The 17676-nt window shown below is 39.3% G+C and overlaps 2 protein-coding genes across 2 annotated transcripts in view; one reads left to right on the forward strand and one right to left on the reverse strand.

Annotated features, from left to right (window-relative positions):
• The window catches only part of ghrhra (growth hormone releasing hormone receptor a), a 31726-nt gene that overhangs the window by 4900 nt on the left and 9150 nt on the right, over nt 1-17676 (reverse strand). The window contains exons 3-10 of the mRNA XM_027288117.1: nt 15832-15939; nt 13294-13394; nt 12564-12661; nt 8902-9034; nt 7194-7347; nt 4556-4616; nt 4338-4407; nt 3562-3656 (exon numbers count right to left, since the gene is read on the reverse strand). Of these exons, the coding sequence (XP_027143918.1) occupies nt 3562-3656; nt 4338-4407; nt 4556-4616; nt 7194-7347; nt 8902-9034; nt 12564-12661; nt 13294-13394; nt 15832-15939 (820 nt within the window). The remainder of the gene's footprint in view (nt 1-3561; nt 3657-4337; nt 4408-4555; nt 4617-7193; nt 7348-8901; nt 9035-12563; nt 12662-13293; nt 13395-15831; nt 15940-17676) is intronic.
• On the forward strand, nt 9487-11382 carry LOC113747648 (myosin-11-like). The gene is made up of 2 exons (XM_027288120.1): nt 9487-10831; nt 11130-11382. The coding sequence occupies exon 1, from the start codon at nt 9747-9749 to the stop codon at nt 10824-10826; it is 1080 nt and encodes a 359-aa protein (XP_027143921.1). The 5' UTR covers nt 9487-9746; the 3' UTR covers nt 10827-10831; nt 11130-11382.

Below are 17676 nucleotides of genomic sequence, written 5' to 3' on the forward strand. Positions count from 1 at the left end.
TCAGAGATGGACCGGATGTGGCAGATATCGAATGTTTATTTAACAAACTGACCTTTAAAATGGCGCCGTAGTCAGGCCTATCAGTGGAATAGATTAAAATGTCAAAATCTGAAATTCTGACTCATCGTGCGCAAAGCTTAGTCCAAATTGTGATGACTAAATACCTTGTGAATGTTATTTAATTGTGGTGTCGTTACGTTATTGCACCAACAATAACTCCACGTCTATGATACAGCCCACATAAATGATGAAATTACAACTAAATTATTACCCCTGTCTTCTTGTCTTAAACTTCTTTTTCATGTTTATTCTTTCATCTTCATGTCACAGAGATGCTAAACTATGGGCACATATATAATGATTTAGATTGCAGCCAATCACAATAAATAAAGTTTTTTAATCTGGTTCAGGAACAAAGACCACGCATCGCATTCAAGTGAGCACACCTCATCCGTTCATCCCTTCTTTGACTCACATCTTTTCACTCTAAATCCTCTTTTTCTTTTTTCTCTCTATCATGTCTCATCACCCTTTCTTTCAGACACAGGAACCAATGCGGGCTCTAATCCATCGAGCGACAGAGCGTCAGTTCCCCCACTCTCTTCCCCCAGACAGTCGACAGACGACACCAGTCGCTCTCCAGACTCCTCCATCCATTCATCACCCTGATTCCTCGTCTTATCCCTTCATGCCTCGACCCTCATCTCTTCATCCTTTGACCTCATCCCTTTATCCCTTTTACAGTACATCATCTCGGTTCCCCCTTATCCACAACATGTGTTAAACCTGTCTAAATTTAAATCCATATCAGTGTGGTCTTTGTTAATTAAAGAGCGGTTAAAATAAACCCCAGCAGAGATGTCTGCACATTGATCTCTGATGATTATATCAGATTTAAAGCTCCACATGGCAATAGTCATTTAAATATCTAAATAACCAATCTCTGGTCAGAAATAACATCACTACCTTGGCTATTGAAAGATGAAAGATTTCAAAAAGAAACCCATCAGATTATTTTCAAGCCCGTAATAGGATTGTGTTTGTAATTTGTGACACCTGGGATTTATGCTTTTGTGCTAACGCCACAGCTCCGTCTGAATCGGATTGAAGTTTGTAAAACAGATGAAGCTTTGGAAAGTGTGAAACTTTCATTGAACTGGTGGAACAATCCCGTCGCGCGCAGATAGAGGAGACATCTATTTCTGCTATCCGCCGCTATTTTTAGGTCTGCGTGCTGCTCTCATCCTAAATTAATTCAGCTGAGCTGGAATCTGCACAGACCAAATGTCAAAAAGGAAGGAGGGATTCATTCAGGGGTAAAGCAGGATTTCTGGGCCCCCAGAGTCGAGTTATAGACGTTGCGTTTCCTCTCTCAAACTGCAAAGAACGGTTCAAAATTTTATCAAGGGATTTCATCGATTCACTCTCTTTACTGTGTTCACAGGAAAGTCTTCAAACTCTGCCATCTGCTTCCAAAATTTCTCACTCAGCACTTTTACCTCAACAATGAACGATTGTTGAGGTAAAAGAAACACTTACAAGACTTAGGTTTGTCTGCAAATGTATTTCAAGAAAAGCTGAGCCGCTGCATACTTCCTGTGCAAGCAAATGTCATTCTGCCCTCAGATCTCTATAGTGACTGGAAGCCTGACTCCAGATTAAATACTTGTGTTTTCTCCATATGTGATGTTTTTTGACCTTCTTGCACCTCATTATTGTGTTGTGATTGTGGTTATCGTCTCATAACAGTCTACAGCCATGAAGCACAGCAGTTCTTGTAGCTATATGATAACAAAAGGCATTAACCAAGCAGTAAACCTCTGTGGCTGTGAAATAAAGCCAATGTGTAAGCCCCTGTATTTAAATGTCCCTGCCTCAGGTCCACTTATCCATTTTTGCCGATTTTCAGATTAGCTGGCAGGTGGAAAAGGCAGGACTACCAACATGGCAGCGACCAGAGCTGCCACATCTGAGCTTCAGAAACCTGTGGGTGACGTCACGCATACACTTTCCAGTCTTTATACTGTCCACGATGCCAACCACATCTATAATCCTTTCACACTGATGTGTAGCAGATGTTTATCACGTTTAGCATCTTAGATTAGACACTAAAACACAATGTACATCTGAAGCTAAATATAAAATAATCGTAGTAAATCGTTTTTCACAACAGACTCAATCGTTCAGTCTTTAAATGTATCCTTGTGAAGTTTTGGATTGAAAGCAGATGTCAAATACAAAAGGGAAAGCAAAGCAATCCTGAAAAAAACTGAAATAAAAGATTTGTATTCAAGTTATGTGCAGCTTTATTATTATTTCTTAAATTTTTTCGACAGGGAATACAGTCCCACGGTGGTTTTCTTGCCGGGTTTGGCTCTGGCATCCTCAAGCTGAGTCAGCTAACCTAACCCTGCTTGCATGGCTAACCGAGTCAACAGCTGCCAGATGTGCTTAATTTGCCAGATAAGCTATCTTTCCTTCAGGAAACCATAAATAACCTCAGTACTGTCTTCGTTTGGCTGCGTTCACTGGGAGGCTGCTGAGCCTTACGTCTGGTACATGGCTTTAGCGATTACCTACTTTGGCTGAGACTAAATTTATCTGTCCACGAGGAAACAATGTAAATCACAAAAGAGTTGAGGTGGAGAAGCTGGAGGACGTCAGGAGGGAAGCAGAAAAATATTTTCTCCATAAAATATGATCCACTTTTACCAGAATCAGTGAACACAGTTATAGAGTTGTGCATTTGTACTGTGTCTGGTGAGAAGAAGAAGGAAAAGATTGGCCTTCAGAATGACTCCAGTCTGGCAACTATAGAAAGAAAGCAATTTATTGGACACAATACGCCCTCGAGTGCAGGATGAGTACTCAACCTTTTTTTTAAGCTAAAATTTTACAGGAAATTACAAACTCCCACAAAGAATACCCAAAAATACCTGTAGAATTACTTTTTTATATATTTTAGGAGATATGTATCATGCCGTGTCACCACCGCTGTAAACTCCCCACATAATAGTTTCATTCTTTAATATGGGAGCTGTTATCTAATTGATGAATTATTCATTTTTTTTTATAATTTCTTAAGAGGTCAGGTATTAAAATCCTCTTAGAGAACTGAAGCCGAACTAAAATGAACATCACATATGAAACAGTTTCAGGCAGAGCTCTAAAGTCACACCTGCATTAGCTGATTGGCATCAGCTGCTTCTTTCATCCCTCACAATCAGTGGTTCATTCCTCAGCTGTTCAGCTACCTGCTGGGAAGTATACAGTCTCACTACCAGCTCTTACAAGGCAGCATGTAAAGCCTGACACTTCTCAACACTCTGCTGATAGATGCAGCTCCCTCCATCACCCCAAACTCTTCTCACCTTCCTATTGTGTCGGGGCTTTTGGTATTGCTGACTTTACCGTGATATATGTTCGTATATATCATTTTTGTGGCTCAGAGAGCTGCCTCAAACATCAGTGATTCTCCCACCGAATCTTATCTGTGTAACTGTCTTACATTGTTTTGTTTTTTTATGAGATAACTTTAAGGTTGTGTTAGTTGTGACTCACATGAAATGTCCAGTGTCATTGTTCCCAGTCATGGCTGAAGATTTAAGCTTTTGAACCAGAATCCGGATCACGTTGATGAAGATGACTATGTTGACCTGGTAGAGATACACACACACACACACATTATTTCCACTCTAACTAAGCAAACCAAAATTGTACAACCTCCTCAGATAAACATAATAAGTGTGGCAGGTGTGTCGAGCTTTGGACTTTCCCATATGCTGATGCAGTGCGCATCAGTAGGCTGTAGTAATAATGTAGGGTAATGTAGGGTAAAATGATCAGTTCTTTTCTGTTCTTTATTGGATTTGGGGAAGTTAACACACTCCAGCACCCCCAATCAAACTTGTTGTTTGAGATAGTGTTACATTCAGGTTAGTAATCCAAGTGAAACATATTTGAATTTGTAAACAGTAGAGCATACATTCATCCTCAGTCTTGCATGTTCAATTACGTTAGAGTGAAATAAGGAAAAATGTGCGGCAGGCTTAATCTCACTTAAAATACCAGGACAAGTTGAACCATTGACTTGTGAAGATGCTGAATTTTAGCCTTTGACTTACAGCTTTAGCACGTTTAACAAGGATCTTGTTGTGCTAAAAACATTAAAAAGTCAGCAGGAAATGGTGTGTTTTAAACCAACTCATGGAGCTATGACTCCGACAATCAAGTAAAATGAAATGAGCCTTTGTTGAAAGATTACTATGATTTTTAATAATAGAAATTTTGACAGATATAATCACTGTTAATAAGGTGGGTGGGTTTAGCAAACTCACCAGCAGTGAGGCTGTTATCGGTCCTTTAATAATCCACCAAATACCAACATTGTCTGTGTCATCCCAGCACCTGCGATTAGATTCAAATGAAATCCAGCATTAATAATATGTTACACTTAGTTGAACACCTATTATCATCTGCTTAACAAGCAGTGGTGCAATGTCATCATAGCAGCAATGAGAAAATATAAACTTGCATATCATATGATATATCGTACCCTCTGTCGTCATGGAAAAATCTGGTCAACACCCAAAGTATAAGAACAGTTGACGGGAGCCCTGCAATGTAAGAGCAGAGATGAATTATTAATGCGTTGTGTATCTGTCAAAGTAAATGAATCCCAACAACACTCGAGCCCACATGTTGGAAATAGTGTTAGGCATATAAAATATTGTGCTTAGTCAGTGAATGCAACTCATCTCCATGCCAGGAGAAGAAAAAGACGCAGGATGAAAAAGAGAGTAGAAACTGGAAAGACGACGATAAGACACATCAGAGACAAACATACACACTGGACTGCAACAACGTAGATGTTCAGGACAAAGATATTTAGTTTGTAAACCATGTATGAAAACAAGAAACAAGAGTCTACAGCAATTATTCATCTCCAGGTGACCATGAATTTCTGTACACAGTTTCATGGAAAATCTTTCTCTGTGTGACTTCAAAAACTGCTCACACCTCAGTGAATGATCATATCTGCCTGAATACCGATGAACCAACTATTCCTTAATTAGCCTGCTGCCAACTGATACTGTGCTCGTAACCCCAAGAGTCTGCTCAGATGTACAGAGGGGGATCTGAGCATCCGTCATGCTGCCACACTTCACTACATCCTGCAATAAGTTACATCTATCTCTGTATTAGAAATACTCCTGCAACCGCATCACTTGTCTCGTCACTGATAGAGCATTACAAAGTCTTACTGACTCCTAAAATAAGCAGAGTGGAGAACTTCCAGACCTCCAGAAACTTCACAGCGTGTGTGTCCACAACATCATCACACATATTCACATGTACACTGCTGTCTTCTCAGCCTGTAGTTGCTTGATTGCACTGAAACATTGTGGCACCAGGACCGAAATGATGCAGACAAATGCAGGCTGTGGAACTACACTAGAAGCACTTCAGAGTACAGGCTTAGACGGGGAAAAATCCAGCAAACAGGAAACAAAAAAGACAATGGGATGGTGAGGGGAGCACAATGGAAATCAGTTGACTGTGACAACACAGAGGGAAAGCACTCAAAACATCCGTAGACAGCTCAGTGAAGTGAACAAATGAGGGAGAAAACAAAGGATGAGCCGAGGAAACAAGAACAAGTGCAGTCGTAATTGCCGCTCAGGCACTGTTATTGTGTAAATAAGATTGTCTGGAAATAGATTTTTAACCCAAATGTGGATATATTGTTTCATAACAAAAGGTCATTCAATGTACTGTAATACAACGCCACAAATGAACAGGCTCAGAAATTACCAGCTGTACCACTACAAAGGGCTGTTGTATTGGATGTTATATCATCACGTTGTCATAACTAAACCACAGCAGATGCTCAAATAACAAAGACGCAAAGTGAAAATCACTAGATGACTAACTGCTTTTTATTTCCCCAGTGCATCCAGCACATGCCCTTAGTCGCAGTGTTTGCAGGAATTACAGGGGAATCAGAGGGGTGTTGGCTCACCCAAAAGGGAACACATTTTTTAGTTTGAGCTTCAAAAACAAGATTAATCGGTGCATGTACAGGATGTTTATATATCACAGGCAGTTTGGGTTTTCTTTTTGGTATTCTGCACCTCCTGAACATCACCATATTGTCATGGTATTGAGTTTCATGTTTAGTGTTTCCTGTTACTTTATTTGGTAATTCTCCCCTCTTTGTGTCGTGTCTTGTTGTCCTGTCTTCACTTGTGTATTTAGTCCCTGTGTTTCTTGGTTTTTACTTGTCTGTGTTTCCAAATTCTCCATCTCTTCGCCAGTTCTGTATAAATCCCCCATTTCAGTGCCAGTTCCTTAGTCTATTGTTCTGTCTCTCTGCTTCTTCCCATGTTCCTGCTCATAGTGTTCTGGATTTTGTTGGTTTGGATTTATGTTGATTGGAATTATCTTGGATTATTGAACTTTTCATGCTTTTTTACCATCCTGCCCAAGTTATTAAAGTTTCCTTTTTGTTTATTCAAGCTTTACGTCTGCATTCAGGGTTCCCTTCTTGAACCAAATATGACAAATATATACTCTTCAATAGAGGCCTTCAACATTTTTAGCTGAAAAAGAGACGCAAATAGCAGGGAACTCCTACTAGATATATTGTACAAAATCGTGTTGCATATTAAAGTGGTTCTACAGTCACATATAGGATAGCATACAGTGATAGCACACATTATTGTATGACAATTCATCATTAATGTTGTGTAAATTAAATTAAATTATTCTTGTATTTTACATATTGCTATGAAAACTCTTTTTCCCTCAGAAGTTTCTGACGTTTTAAATCCAAAAAGTTGTAAATCTTTCTGTTTCTGTGGGTTCATATCACAGAATTCAAAACTGAGTTTTCTCCAAACAAATCCAGAGGATTTATGAATTTACCTCATAAACATACAGAGATGAGAGGAAACGAGAGAGACTGGAGGGAAATGACAGAAAGAAGCAGAGCTTTTGGTGTGTTCGGGTTCAGTCAGAGGTTTACGTTACAACAAAGTTAATGTTTCCCCCTCTGCGGCTCAGATTAAGCTTTTTGATGCAATAGTTTCTGTTGCAGAAACTTGTGGTTTTTTGTTTGTTATAAATATATCCAACAATCACTTGATTGTGCTTGCCAACCTCAGACGACATCTTCAGTCATCTCTACTCACCCCATCCAATCAGGATGTACCACCAGAAGTATTTCCTCTGAGAGACGAAGGTCAGGGCCAGCAGGGTCTGCAGATACATGCCCTCTACCAGCAACCAGAAGTAATTGGCAAGGATGCTGAACTGGAAGAAAGCCACGGCTGACTTACATGCTGTCTGAAAAGGACACAACAAAGCAAAGTTGTTTAACATTGAACTATGTAACATGCACAGGTTCGGGCTAGAAAGGATAGCTGAAAGGTCCAGATGACTCGTTAAGAACCTTTTCTCATGTGTCCAAGATAATGAGAAATAGAGATTAAAGTAGTTTGGATCTTTTTTTCTTCTTCTCTACAGCAGCAAGGACTTGATATCCATAAAGAAATCCAATTTTACAAGAGCCTTGAGTACAGTTTCAATCAGGATCTCTGGTTCTTCAGGGAGGTTTAGTCAACTTTGCTGTTATTCTGATTTCCATTAAAATATGAGTCTACTTAAAAAGCAGAGTTCAGGCCATTGTTTCTGTATTTTTCATGTAGTTGTCCTTCGACAATGTCCCATCAAACCACTGTTAAAGGTCCAGTGTGTAAGATTTAGGGGGCATTGTTGACAGAACGTGGTAGAAATTGAATATAATATGCATAAATAGGTTTCTATTATAGTACAAAAATAAGAATTGTTGTCTTTTTGTTACTTTAGAGTAGGCTTGATATCTAAAGACACTTGAGTGACAATTGTAGAGGGGCGATAGATTTTGCCCAGTTGTTGGTAGTGTTGGAGAGGAGGTCCTCTCTGAAGAGCTGGGTCTTTAGAAGGTTTTGGAAGGTAGAGAGGGACGCTCCTGATCTGGTAGGATGTTCTACCAATGGGGAACAACAGACAAAAGTTTCGATTGGAGTGTACGGGTGGCAGAGCCAGGCATCGTTAACTGGAGGAGTGGTCAGGTCAGGAGGTAGCATATGCCTGTATAAGGGCATTCAAGTATGTGGGTGCAGGACCGGAGACTACTTTGTAGGCAAGCATTAGCAATTTGAATTCAATTTAGGCTGTTATGGGTAGCCAGTGGAGCTCACTGAGCAGCGGGGTAACATGTGATTTTTTGGGGCTGACCATATTCTGGATCATTTGAGAAGTACCAACTACTAAGAACTACCCTGTTAGATACCACTAGATCCTACACACTGGTCCATTAAGAGAAAAGACACTTGAAGCAACATCCTGGTGGGATTACTTGGTTCACCACATTGTGAAAAAATGTGAGTAAACAGTCCAAACATTAAATATACAATTGCTGACACAGTTCGCTTAACAACAATTGAATGCACAGTAGACTGCGTAGACAGTTTACTTAATGTAAATTATGTTTAACATACTTTTGAGCCTATCTGACTGTTTATGTTTTTGTTTTTTATTTGACTGATGTTATGTGAGCACAAAAGCAATAATGATATAAATACACTAAGAGTATAGTTTCTACCAATAAAGGCTGAATAGATGGCCCCCGCTACAAAAACGAAAAGAACAATAACTCATTACAAAAGAATTAATTAAACTTCTCAGACTAATGAAAGGAATTTGCTGAGAAATGACAGGTGTAATTTATCACTTTGCCACGTGTCTTCGCATCTTTCACTCCTCTTTCCTGGTGCTGTCCATTGTTAACTCAATCACACAGCATATGTGGGAGTCTGCTTAATGACGGGAACATTACTGACCAATGAGCGTGCTCACCGTAGATATGGAGCAGTGGTCCAGGGTCTCATCAGCAAACAGCACAGTGTCTTTAATGAAAACAGCGCTGGCTCTCAGGACGAAGGAGGAGAACAGGTTGATGTGGATGTAGTTTCTGGTGCAGCGGAACTTTCTAAAAAGAAAGAAAAACAGATTAAAAACATGAAAGGGAGTTATGTGATGTGATGTGATTAACTTCAGCACTCGTCCTGCAGCTTCATGCCTACAGCTGAATAACAGCCGTAATATTTAGTACATCATCATGACCTCAAGTGTGATACAACAGTTCTACAAGCAGCAGTAATAAGTGACAACAGGTTGTGATCTGTTTATTTATTTAATAATTAATTTGGCTCCACCAACACAAATAGTTTCACAACTGTACTGGGACTCCACGGTTGCCAAGCAACGCATCAACAATTTGTCCTAGACAGCACAGGAAGTTAAATTCAAACTGCTAATACAGTATGTTTTACATTTTTGTCAACACTACAATGCACTAGGTAACTGTTAAGTATGATAAGGTTGTCTGACTTTGATTGCTGTCAGTCACTGATTACTGACAGTGGCCAATCAGGCTTACAGTATTATCAGCCACCATTTTGTTAGCATAGGATTGGCATCATTTGAATCTTCCCGTTGTCATGGTGATCTCAAAGTGGCCATGATGATGTCATGTTCTAGAATTCTGTGATGTCATTACTTGTCCCTTTGATGTTCATGTGTTTTTAAGTGACTACAGGTCTTTAGAGATACACCCTGTTCTCTTGTGCGAAAATCACACATCTTTAGAGACGAACTTCTCACACTGTGTTGTCAGAGAAAGACACTTTAACAAATCAGAGATGGAAAAACTGGGAGCCAAACATTTCAACATGGACCTCTCAGCTAATACGATGAAACAGGAGGCCAGTCTCTCAGAAATTGAGACACTGAAGAATGAGCTCCAAGAGATGCAAAGAAAGCATTCATCTGAAAAGCAGATGCTTGTTACCAAGCTTTCTGAGGCCAAACAGGAACTGGAAGATCTGAACCGGGAACTCAAGACTGAAAAACACTTGAGGATGCAGGTCGAGAATGAAAAACTGGAGGCTGTGGAGATCGCTGAGACTCTTTTCCAAAGACTGGAAGACATGCAGAGTGTCTCAGACCTCAAATCTGAGAAAACCAAACAGGATCAGCTTCATCAGGAGATCCTGGATCTGCAACAAATGCTCCAGACAGAACAGACCTTGAGGGAGGAGGCAGAAGCTGAAAACCTCAAGGACTTTGAAATGTTGGAAGCTGCTTGTACAGAGTTTGACGAGCAGCTCCAGAAAGAGAGTAAACTAAGAGAAGAAGCGGAGATAGGCAAAATGGAGGCTGTGGAGATAGCTGAAACTCTTCTCCAAAGACTGGAAGACATGCAGAGTGTCTCAGACCTCAAATCTGAGAAAACCAAACAGGATCAACTTCATCATGAGATCCTGGAGCTGCAACAAACGCTCCAGACAGTACAGGCCTTGAGGGAGGAGGCGGAAGCTGAAAACCTCAAGGATGTTGAGATGTTGGCCGTTTGTACAGAGTTTGACGGACAGCTCCAGAAAGAGAGTAAACTGAGAGAAGAGGCAGAGATAGGCAAAATGGAGGCTGTGGAGATCGCTGAAACTCTTCTCCCAAGAGTGGAAGAGCTTTCAGCCAAAAGCCAAACATTTACCCACGAGCTGAAAAAGAAGGAAGGGAAGAAGAAGGCTCTCGTCGGAGACATCATGGAGCTCACTCGGATGCTAGATGAAGAGATGGTTAAGGCTCTCCAGAAGAGGATCAGATGGAGATCCTCGGCCAAGATGAGGGCTTCCTGCTGTAACAGGAAGTGCTTTTCTCTTCGTTTCAGTAGCAGACGGAGGATAAGAGCTTCACACTGGGGACCAATCAGCCAGGTTTAAACCCAGTGTCTATGTGGGTTCTCTCCGGGTGCTCCGGCTTCCCCACTACCAAAAAAGTGAATAGGCTGATTGCCAGAAAAACAATGTATATACCCTTTCTTTCATCAGTAGTTAGATTTTTTAACTACTGACGAATCAGCCTGGTTTAAACCAGGTGTCTATGTGGGTTCTCTCCGGGTGCTCCGGCTTCCCCACTAACAAAAAAGTGAATAGGCTGATTGCCAGAAAAACAATGTATATACCCTTTCTTTCATCAGTAGTTAAATTTTTTAACTACTGATGAATCAGCCTGGTTTAAACCAGGTGTCTATGTGGGTTCTCTCCGGGTGCTCCGGCTTCCCCACTACCAAAAAAGTGAATAGGCTGATTGCCAGAAAAACAATGTATATACCCTTTCTTTCATCAGTAGTTAGATTTTTTAACTACTGATGAATCAGCCTGGTTTAAACCAGGTGTCTATGTGGGTTCTCTCCGGGTGCTCCGGCTTCCCCACTACCAAAAAAGTGAATAGGCTGATTGCCAGAAAAACAATGTATATACCCTTTCTTTCATCAGTAGTTAGATTTTTTAACTACTGATGAATCAGCCTGGTTTAAACCAGGTGTCTATGTGGGTTCTCTCCGGGTGCTCCGGCTTCCCCACTAACAAAAAAGTGAATAGGCTGATTGCCAGAAAAACAATGTATATACCCTTTCTTTCATCAGTAGTTAGATTTTTTAACTACTGATGAATCAGCCTGGTTTAAACCAGGTGTCTATGTGGGTTCTCTCCGGGTGCTCGGGCTTCCCCACTACCAAAAAAGTGAATAGGCTGATTGCCAGAAACATAAAAAAAAACAACAAAAAAATAATTATGTTTTCATTCAGATTTCATTTCATTCATATTCATCAGTTAGTCATTTGTTTTTTTTTTATGAATGTATGTGTGATGTGTAAAATGTGACTTTTAACAAAAGATTAAACAAATATAATGTCAATTAGAAATTATGAATACATGAAAAATAAATATATAAGAAATATAAATATAAATATATTATAACACCCAGACTCTATGTTTTATAACAAATACTGTTTAAAGCATTAATAAACTTCTTTAAGTGCAATATTAACTATATCTTTAGTTTCCTACACTCGGCTTTATTCACCACAAATTTGTTTACTTTGTCACTTTGATGTTTCATTCTGGGAAGATGGTTTCACCTTTTCTGCGCTTGCTTGCTGAAACTCAGAGAAGAGTTAAAAGCTGCTAAAAACATTGATTGTATCAAGCCAACAGTAAAATATTTCTGCTTTATTCAGGTTTAAACAGTGTCCAAATTCAAGTTTCCTGTGTAACTATAAATAATACGGTAGTATTGAACAGAACAGTTTCTTGGGAATTCATGCTTCAGACTTGCAAATGCCTCATGTGTAAATCACTGTTTTCATAAGATAACCAAACAATATACATACACTTGCATGTTTAAGATGATTCTATATATAACATGCTGTAGTGGGCCTTTACTGATCTAACAGTTGATATTCTGAATATCTGGATAGTTCTATCTGTGCCTGACATTTTACACTTACACACTTGTGTCTATTAATTTTTCAAATCTTGCTCACCACCACTTTAACACTCCCATCTTGGCTCTTAACTCCTTAATATTGGGTGAGTGAGCATCCTAGTTGTTGTGCACACTCTTTGTGTGTCTCTTTGTGTGTGTATCAAGGACAGTGTGTGCTGTCCTGGTCTTACCTGAAGGCTGTAAACACCACTATGGCTGTAATGAGGGAGATGAGTGAGGTGGCATAGCCCACGGTGTAAACCTGTCTGAACGTAGACAGGTAACTCGTCTGGAGAGAGAGAGAGACAGACAGAGAGAGTGTGGGCACACTGTAAGGATGTCAAATGTATGACTTAGTCCAAGTCTCAAGCAAGTTATGACTTAATTTGATATAATTCATGGCACAGATGATATCAAATTAAGTCAAGACGCTGCAGTCTAACCTGCATACTGACAACGTTGATCTTATTTAATATTTTCTGTTTAATATTTAAACTCAAAACATAAAATAAACACAGACAAGTAATTTGAGTCATCACGTCTAAAGTCCAGTCTTTAACTTCCATGTCCATGAGTCGAGTCACAGTGCATTTATTTTTGCAAGTCATTAAAACTGTGACTAGTGTCAACTTGAGTCCACATCTCTGGTGAAATGTTACAGAGAAATGATTTCATAATCAATGAATAAAACATAAGAAGTGGGATAAAAAACATTCAAACTTCTAGTACTCCATGGATTCAACCCTGAATATTCAATGTTTTGCTGTAAAAGTGTCTCTCCATAGGAAAAACTAGTGAAGACCACTAAAGCTACAGTAAGGTCTCAACTGAAAAGGAAGCAGCAGAGGAGGAAGAGTGGACACAGACGCAATATGAATGATCTTAAGTGATTGGCACAATTACAACAACATGTTTGTATACCTCCGATTCAGGCTCACTGTCGTCGCTGAAAGCGCAGGCCTCCTCGTAGGGTGGATATATTTCTGACCAGCCGTCAACGTTACAGTTCCTGTAAACAAACCCTGATGTGGGAGCAGACAGCAGAAATTCAAATTCAAGTGACTTGACCCTTGAAATATTTTCACAATACATCATACAATATATCAGTCAAACAATGTGTTATTCTCTGCTTTCTTTTTAATCTCCTCTGTGGCTCCATTTTGACCCTGGTTCCAAAAGCACAAGTTCCCGAGAACCTAAAAAGGTTGATAGGTTCTTAAAAATGTTTACTTGAAAAGGTTATGAGACTATTCCCTTTCAGTAGATTGACTCGGCACAATGCATGTAGTTTTTTTTTCTGTGATACTGTTTAACACTCACTGGCCATTTATGTGCACCTGTACAATGTGAAGAGAACAGCTCTGCCATGAATTTCACTTTTACGAAGTGCGAAGGGAGGCCCTGAATGCAACCACTGGTTACAAATATATCTGGAGGACGTGCGCACGAGATGCCGGGCAATCAGGAGCACATGAAAGACATTTATTCACAGTATTAAATTTTGCCTCTGCAAAGTGTAAATAAAATTATCGGTATCTATTCAGACTGCTGTGATTGTAACAGGAAACCTGTGCAACTTAACATTTTCAGGTTTTGTTGACACTGTCAGGAAGGTAATAATGATACTGATATTGAAAGATGTTTCTAATACTATGGCCCTTTCAAGTACCTCTAAATATAATGCAGTCCACTTCAACACCACTGCAACCTCAAAACAAACACAGAGTTAAATGTATGCAGTGTCAATCAAACCTGAACATTGTTATCTTTGTGAAGTAGAATTTCTAGCAGAGCTGTTGTATTGGATCACTTTAGATTGTACAAGTGTACCTAATGAAGTGTATATGGGATTTTTGGGGACAGTGGAAACAAGTGGTGAACACAACATGCATATATCATCTGCTAAATGCTCCACTATCATCACCAGCTTGTTTTTAAAGTGTCTGTCTGCTGTTTAAGGCTCAGCAGGTAATTGTTCTTTAAATAATATGTACCAAAGGTAAAGAATGTAGTATATAAATTTACATATACTGCATTTACTCTATATTCAAGTGCCACACATTTAACTCAGAGCTGAAGTTACTGGTTACTTTATAATATATTATATTATATATATATATTATAATATTTAACAAATTATACCTAATGTGAGGTTATAAATGTATTTATATTAGATTAAATAAACCAAAAATATATAAAATAGTTCAAATTAGCTCCACCTCGACCAACTGCAACAGTTCAACGCTCTTTCCATATTATCAGTAAACACAATTGTCACTTCTCCTTTTCATATTTAAATTTTCATCACACTACAAAGTGTAGCTACGCTGGAAAGTTATCATTCCCTTGTACTTAAATATCAGCACATTTGAACCACTTCACCGACATTTCCTCTCTTTCACCATATCAGTCAGAAAACAGCTTTCATGTCCTTGTTCAGGTCTACTGACATTTAGTCCTGGTTAACATCCATTTGGAAACAGAAGCTGGATCGCTCCCTGCACTGCTGTGTTTGGGTTAGGATTATTCATCCAAATGTTTATGCAGCAAGCAACACATGCAGGCATTAGCTGGACTATTTGAACAAATGCATAGTGGTGGGGGTTTCCTCTTTGAGTTGAGCAAACAGGAACAAATGCTGTCAACTGCACTGCTGAAAGCAAAGACTCTGTGATCTGCAATTCAGGTCATAATGAGCCATGATTCCCATCAAGGTAAAGAGGAAGGGACATTATTCCCTAATGAGCCTGACCTTATCTCTCTTAATGATGTTGTCATAATGACAAACTGATCAAGACAACAGAGTGCAAACAACCTTACACTGACAATGTTTGTGTGCCTTTAGACTGAAAGACAAAGATCCTCACCTTATAAACATTTATAGCTGTCCTATACATACTAATTTACAGATGCAAACAATTAATAATTGATTAAAATTACACAACATCTCATATTTTAAAGGCTTTAATAATTTCTTGAATGAATGGATTACACCAATATAAATATATGTTTGCTCTAAGTAACTGTTTCGAAAGGCTCTTCAACAATTTGACTCTGATGACTACATTATTAAAACTTCAGAATATGTGTCTCTTGGTGTCATCAGCACTATCTTTCTGGAAACACTGCCTGAGAAGATGTCAGACTGTGACGTGTGAACCCTGCAGACAAGATTTAACGTCATTTCTCCTGCCAGAGACTTCCCAGAGCATAATATATATTCTTGCCAACAAACATACATGAATAATTCATTCTGTGCTCCTTCACATCATGATGACTCTAGCCTGCATTAGTGCTGCAGATTATACAGTACAGATAAGTAGTGGAGCGACGGTGCATCAGCGGAGAATGGGACTTCTACATTACCTTCTGTATTGTACCTATTTTAGTGATTAGATTAAAGGAAGTCAGATATTATTTTCTGCTTTTGTTGAGACTCGGATTGACATGGAAACCAACCTTGATTGCTGGAGAAATGCTGCAAGACTTCAGAGCAGGATACGTTGACCACCTGTCCGACTTCTGCTCTCAGCCAGCATCTTATATCATCCCAGTCTGTTTTACATCCTGTAAACACATACAGAAGGAGGAGCAGGGTTAGTCAATAAGTGGATATTATACATGGCTGAGGTGTAAAAGTTGGTGTATCCATAAAAGCAAAAGAAAACAAGCATCAGATCTGCGTGGAGCGATGAAGAGATTTACATTCTTCAAATAAATACATGAAACAAACATAAAAGACTTATTTCTGTCAGGCTTTCTAGTACAATATTTTCAGTCGTTTGAGTTACATAATCTCGTTGTGCCTTGAGGACACCTGACTGGAAAATTTATCTCAATGAACCAGTGGCATAAGGTTGTTACAACAGGCCCCAGTGCCAGCAGCCGTTATGACAGCTACTGTATATGGTATTGTGTCATCACATGATCGAATAGAGACTCGGATATCAACCTACATATTATCCAGCAATCATTTTTTGAATGTCTGCATATCACAAAAAAAAAAAAAAGGAAAATAGGAACTTAAAACCACGACACAGATGAGTTTGCCTTATCCAGGGGATACATAGCAAATGTCACCAAGAGTCCTTCTTTATTATGTAAAACATCTCACTTAGCATATTTCTGGGTTGATAATCTGAAACAATTTCAAAAGCTCCGTCCTCTCTGTGGGCCCAGTGCAACCACACTGCCTGAGCAGTCTCTATGTATGCCCCTGCAATGAACCAACTCCTAATATTTTGGATAAAAATAGTAGATGAATGGCATCTTTATCCCTTCAGGCTTTGTTATGGGTAATGTCACTTCCCTGAGCTGCATACATACGTGTGTCCGGAAATTGATTTCTGGCCTCATTTCATTCTGTAGCATGGATATGGATCAATTGTTATTCCGATGACCTTTTAATTCATTCAAGATATTTGTGTGTTTTTCTCTCAAAAAGGCTCTACCCGTTCATAGCAGTCATTATAACAATAGTAATTATGATTTTTGCGTCATATTTAATTCCTGTAAAGGCCAAGCAGTCCTTTGTCATCATGTTATTAGTCGTGTCTGTTGTACTGACAACGTCACACACATTTCTTCAGAGAATAATATGGAGACATTAAAACGAGAGACATTTAATTCTCCTGAAATGTTGTTGTGTTGTCGCTTATTCCATCACTTTGGTTCCTTGTTCCTCAAACAAATATCTCAACAACAACTTCATGGACTGCCATGACATGTGCACATGTATTCTTCCCCGAGGATGCCGCTGACAGTATAAGGAATGGACGGTGTGTGTGCGTGATGTCACCCACAGGTTTCTGAAGAGCTGTTGTGAAGCTCTGGCTGCAACCATGTTGGCTGTCCTGCCTCTGCAATCTAAAAATCGGCAAAGACATGGATGATGCCAGGGTGATCAAACAAGCCACCTGTAACGTCACCTATCTGTCAATCAAAGCGGCCACACTATTAACTATGTAGGGTTGGTTAGATTTCATAACAGAAACATCTTGGTTAGGGTATGCTCAAATAAATCGTCACATGCACTACATGAATAATTTGTTAAACATCTACAGATCAAGTGTAATATTTGAAATGTTAATTATACTCGATAACTATATGTAGGAGGACTATCCAAGCTCCTAAGCTGCTAGCACGGCTGTAGATTCCTAATCTAGTTCGTGCTTTCTGCAATACAAGTAGGTGTTTTTTTTATGCACATCGGGACAACCTCTGGTTGATCAAATGATTTTTTGTTTTCTGCTTATAATGAGGAACAGCCAGATTATGCATTCACATAAGCAGCTTAAACAGGCG

This window comes from Larimichthys crocea, chromosome II, assembly GCF_000972845.2.
Source record: "Larimichthys crocea isolate SSNF chromosome II, L_crocea_2.0, whole genome shotgun sequence".
Lineage (NCBI taxonomy): Eukaryota > Metazoa > Chordata > Actinopteri > Sciaenidae > Larimichthys > Larimichthys crocea.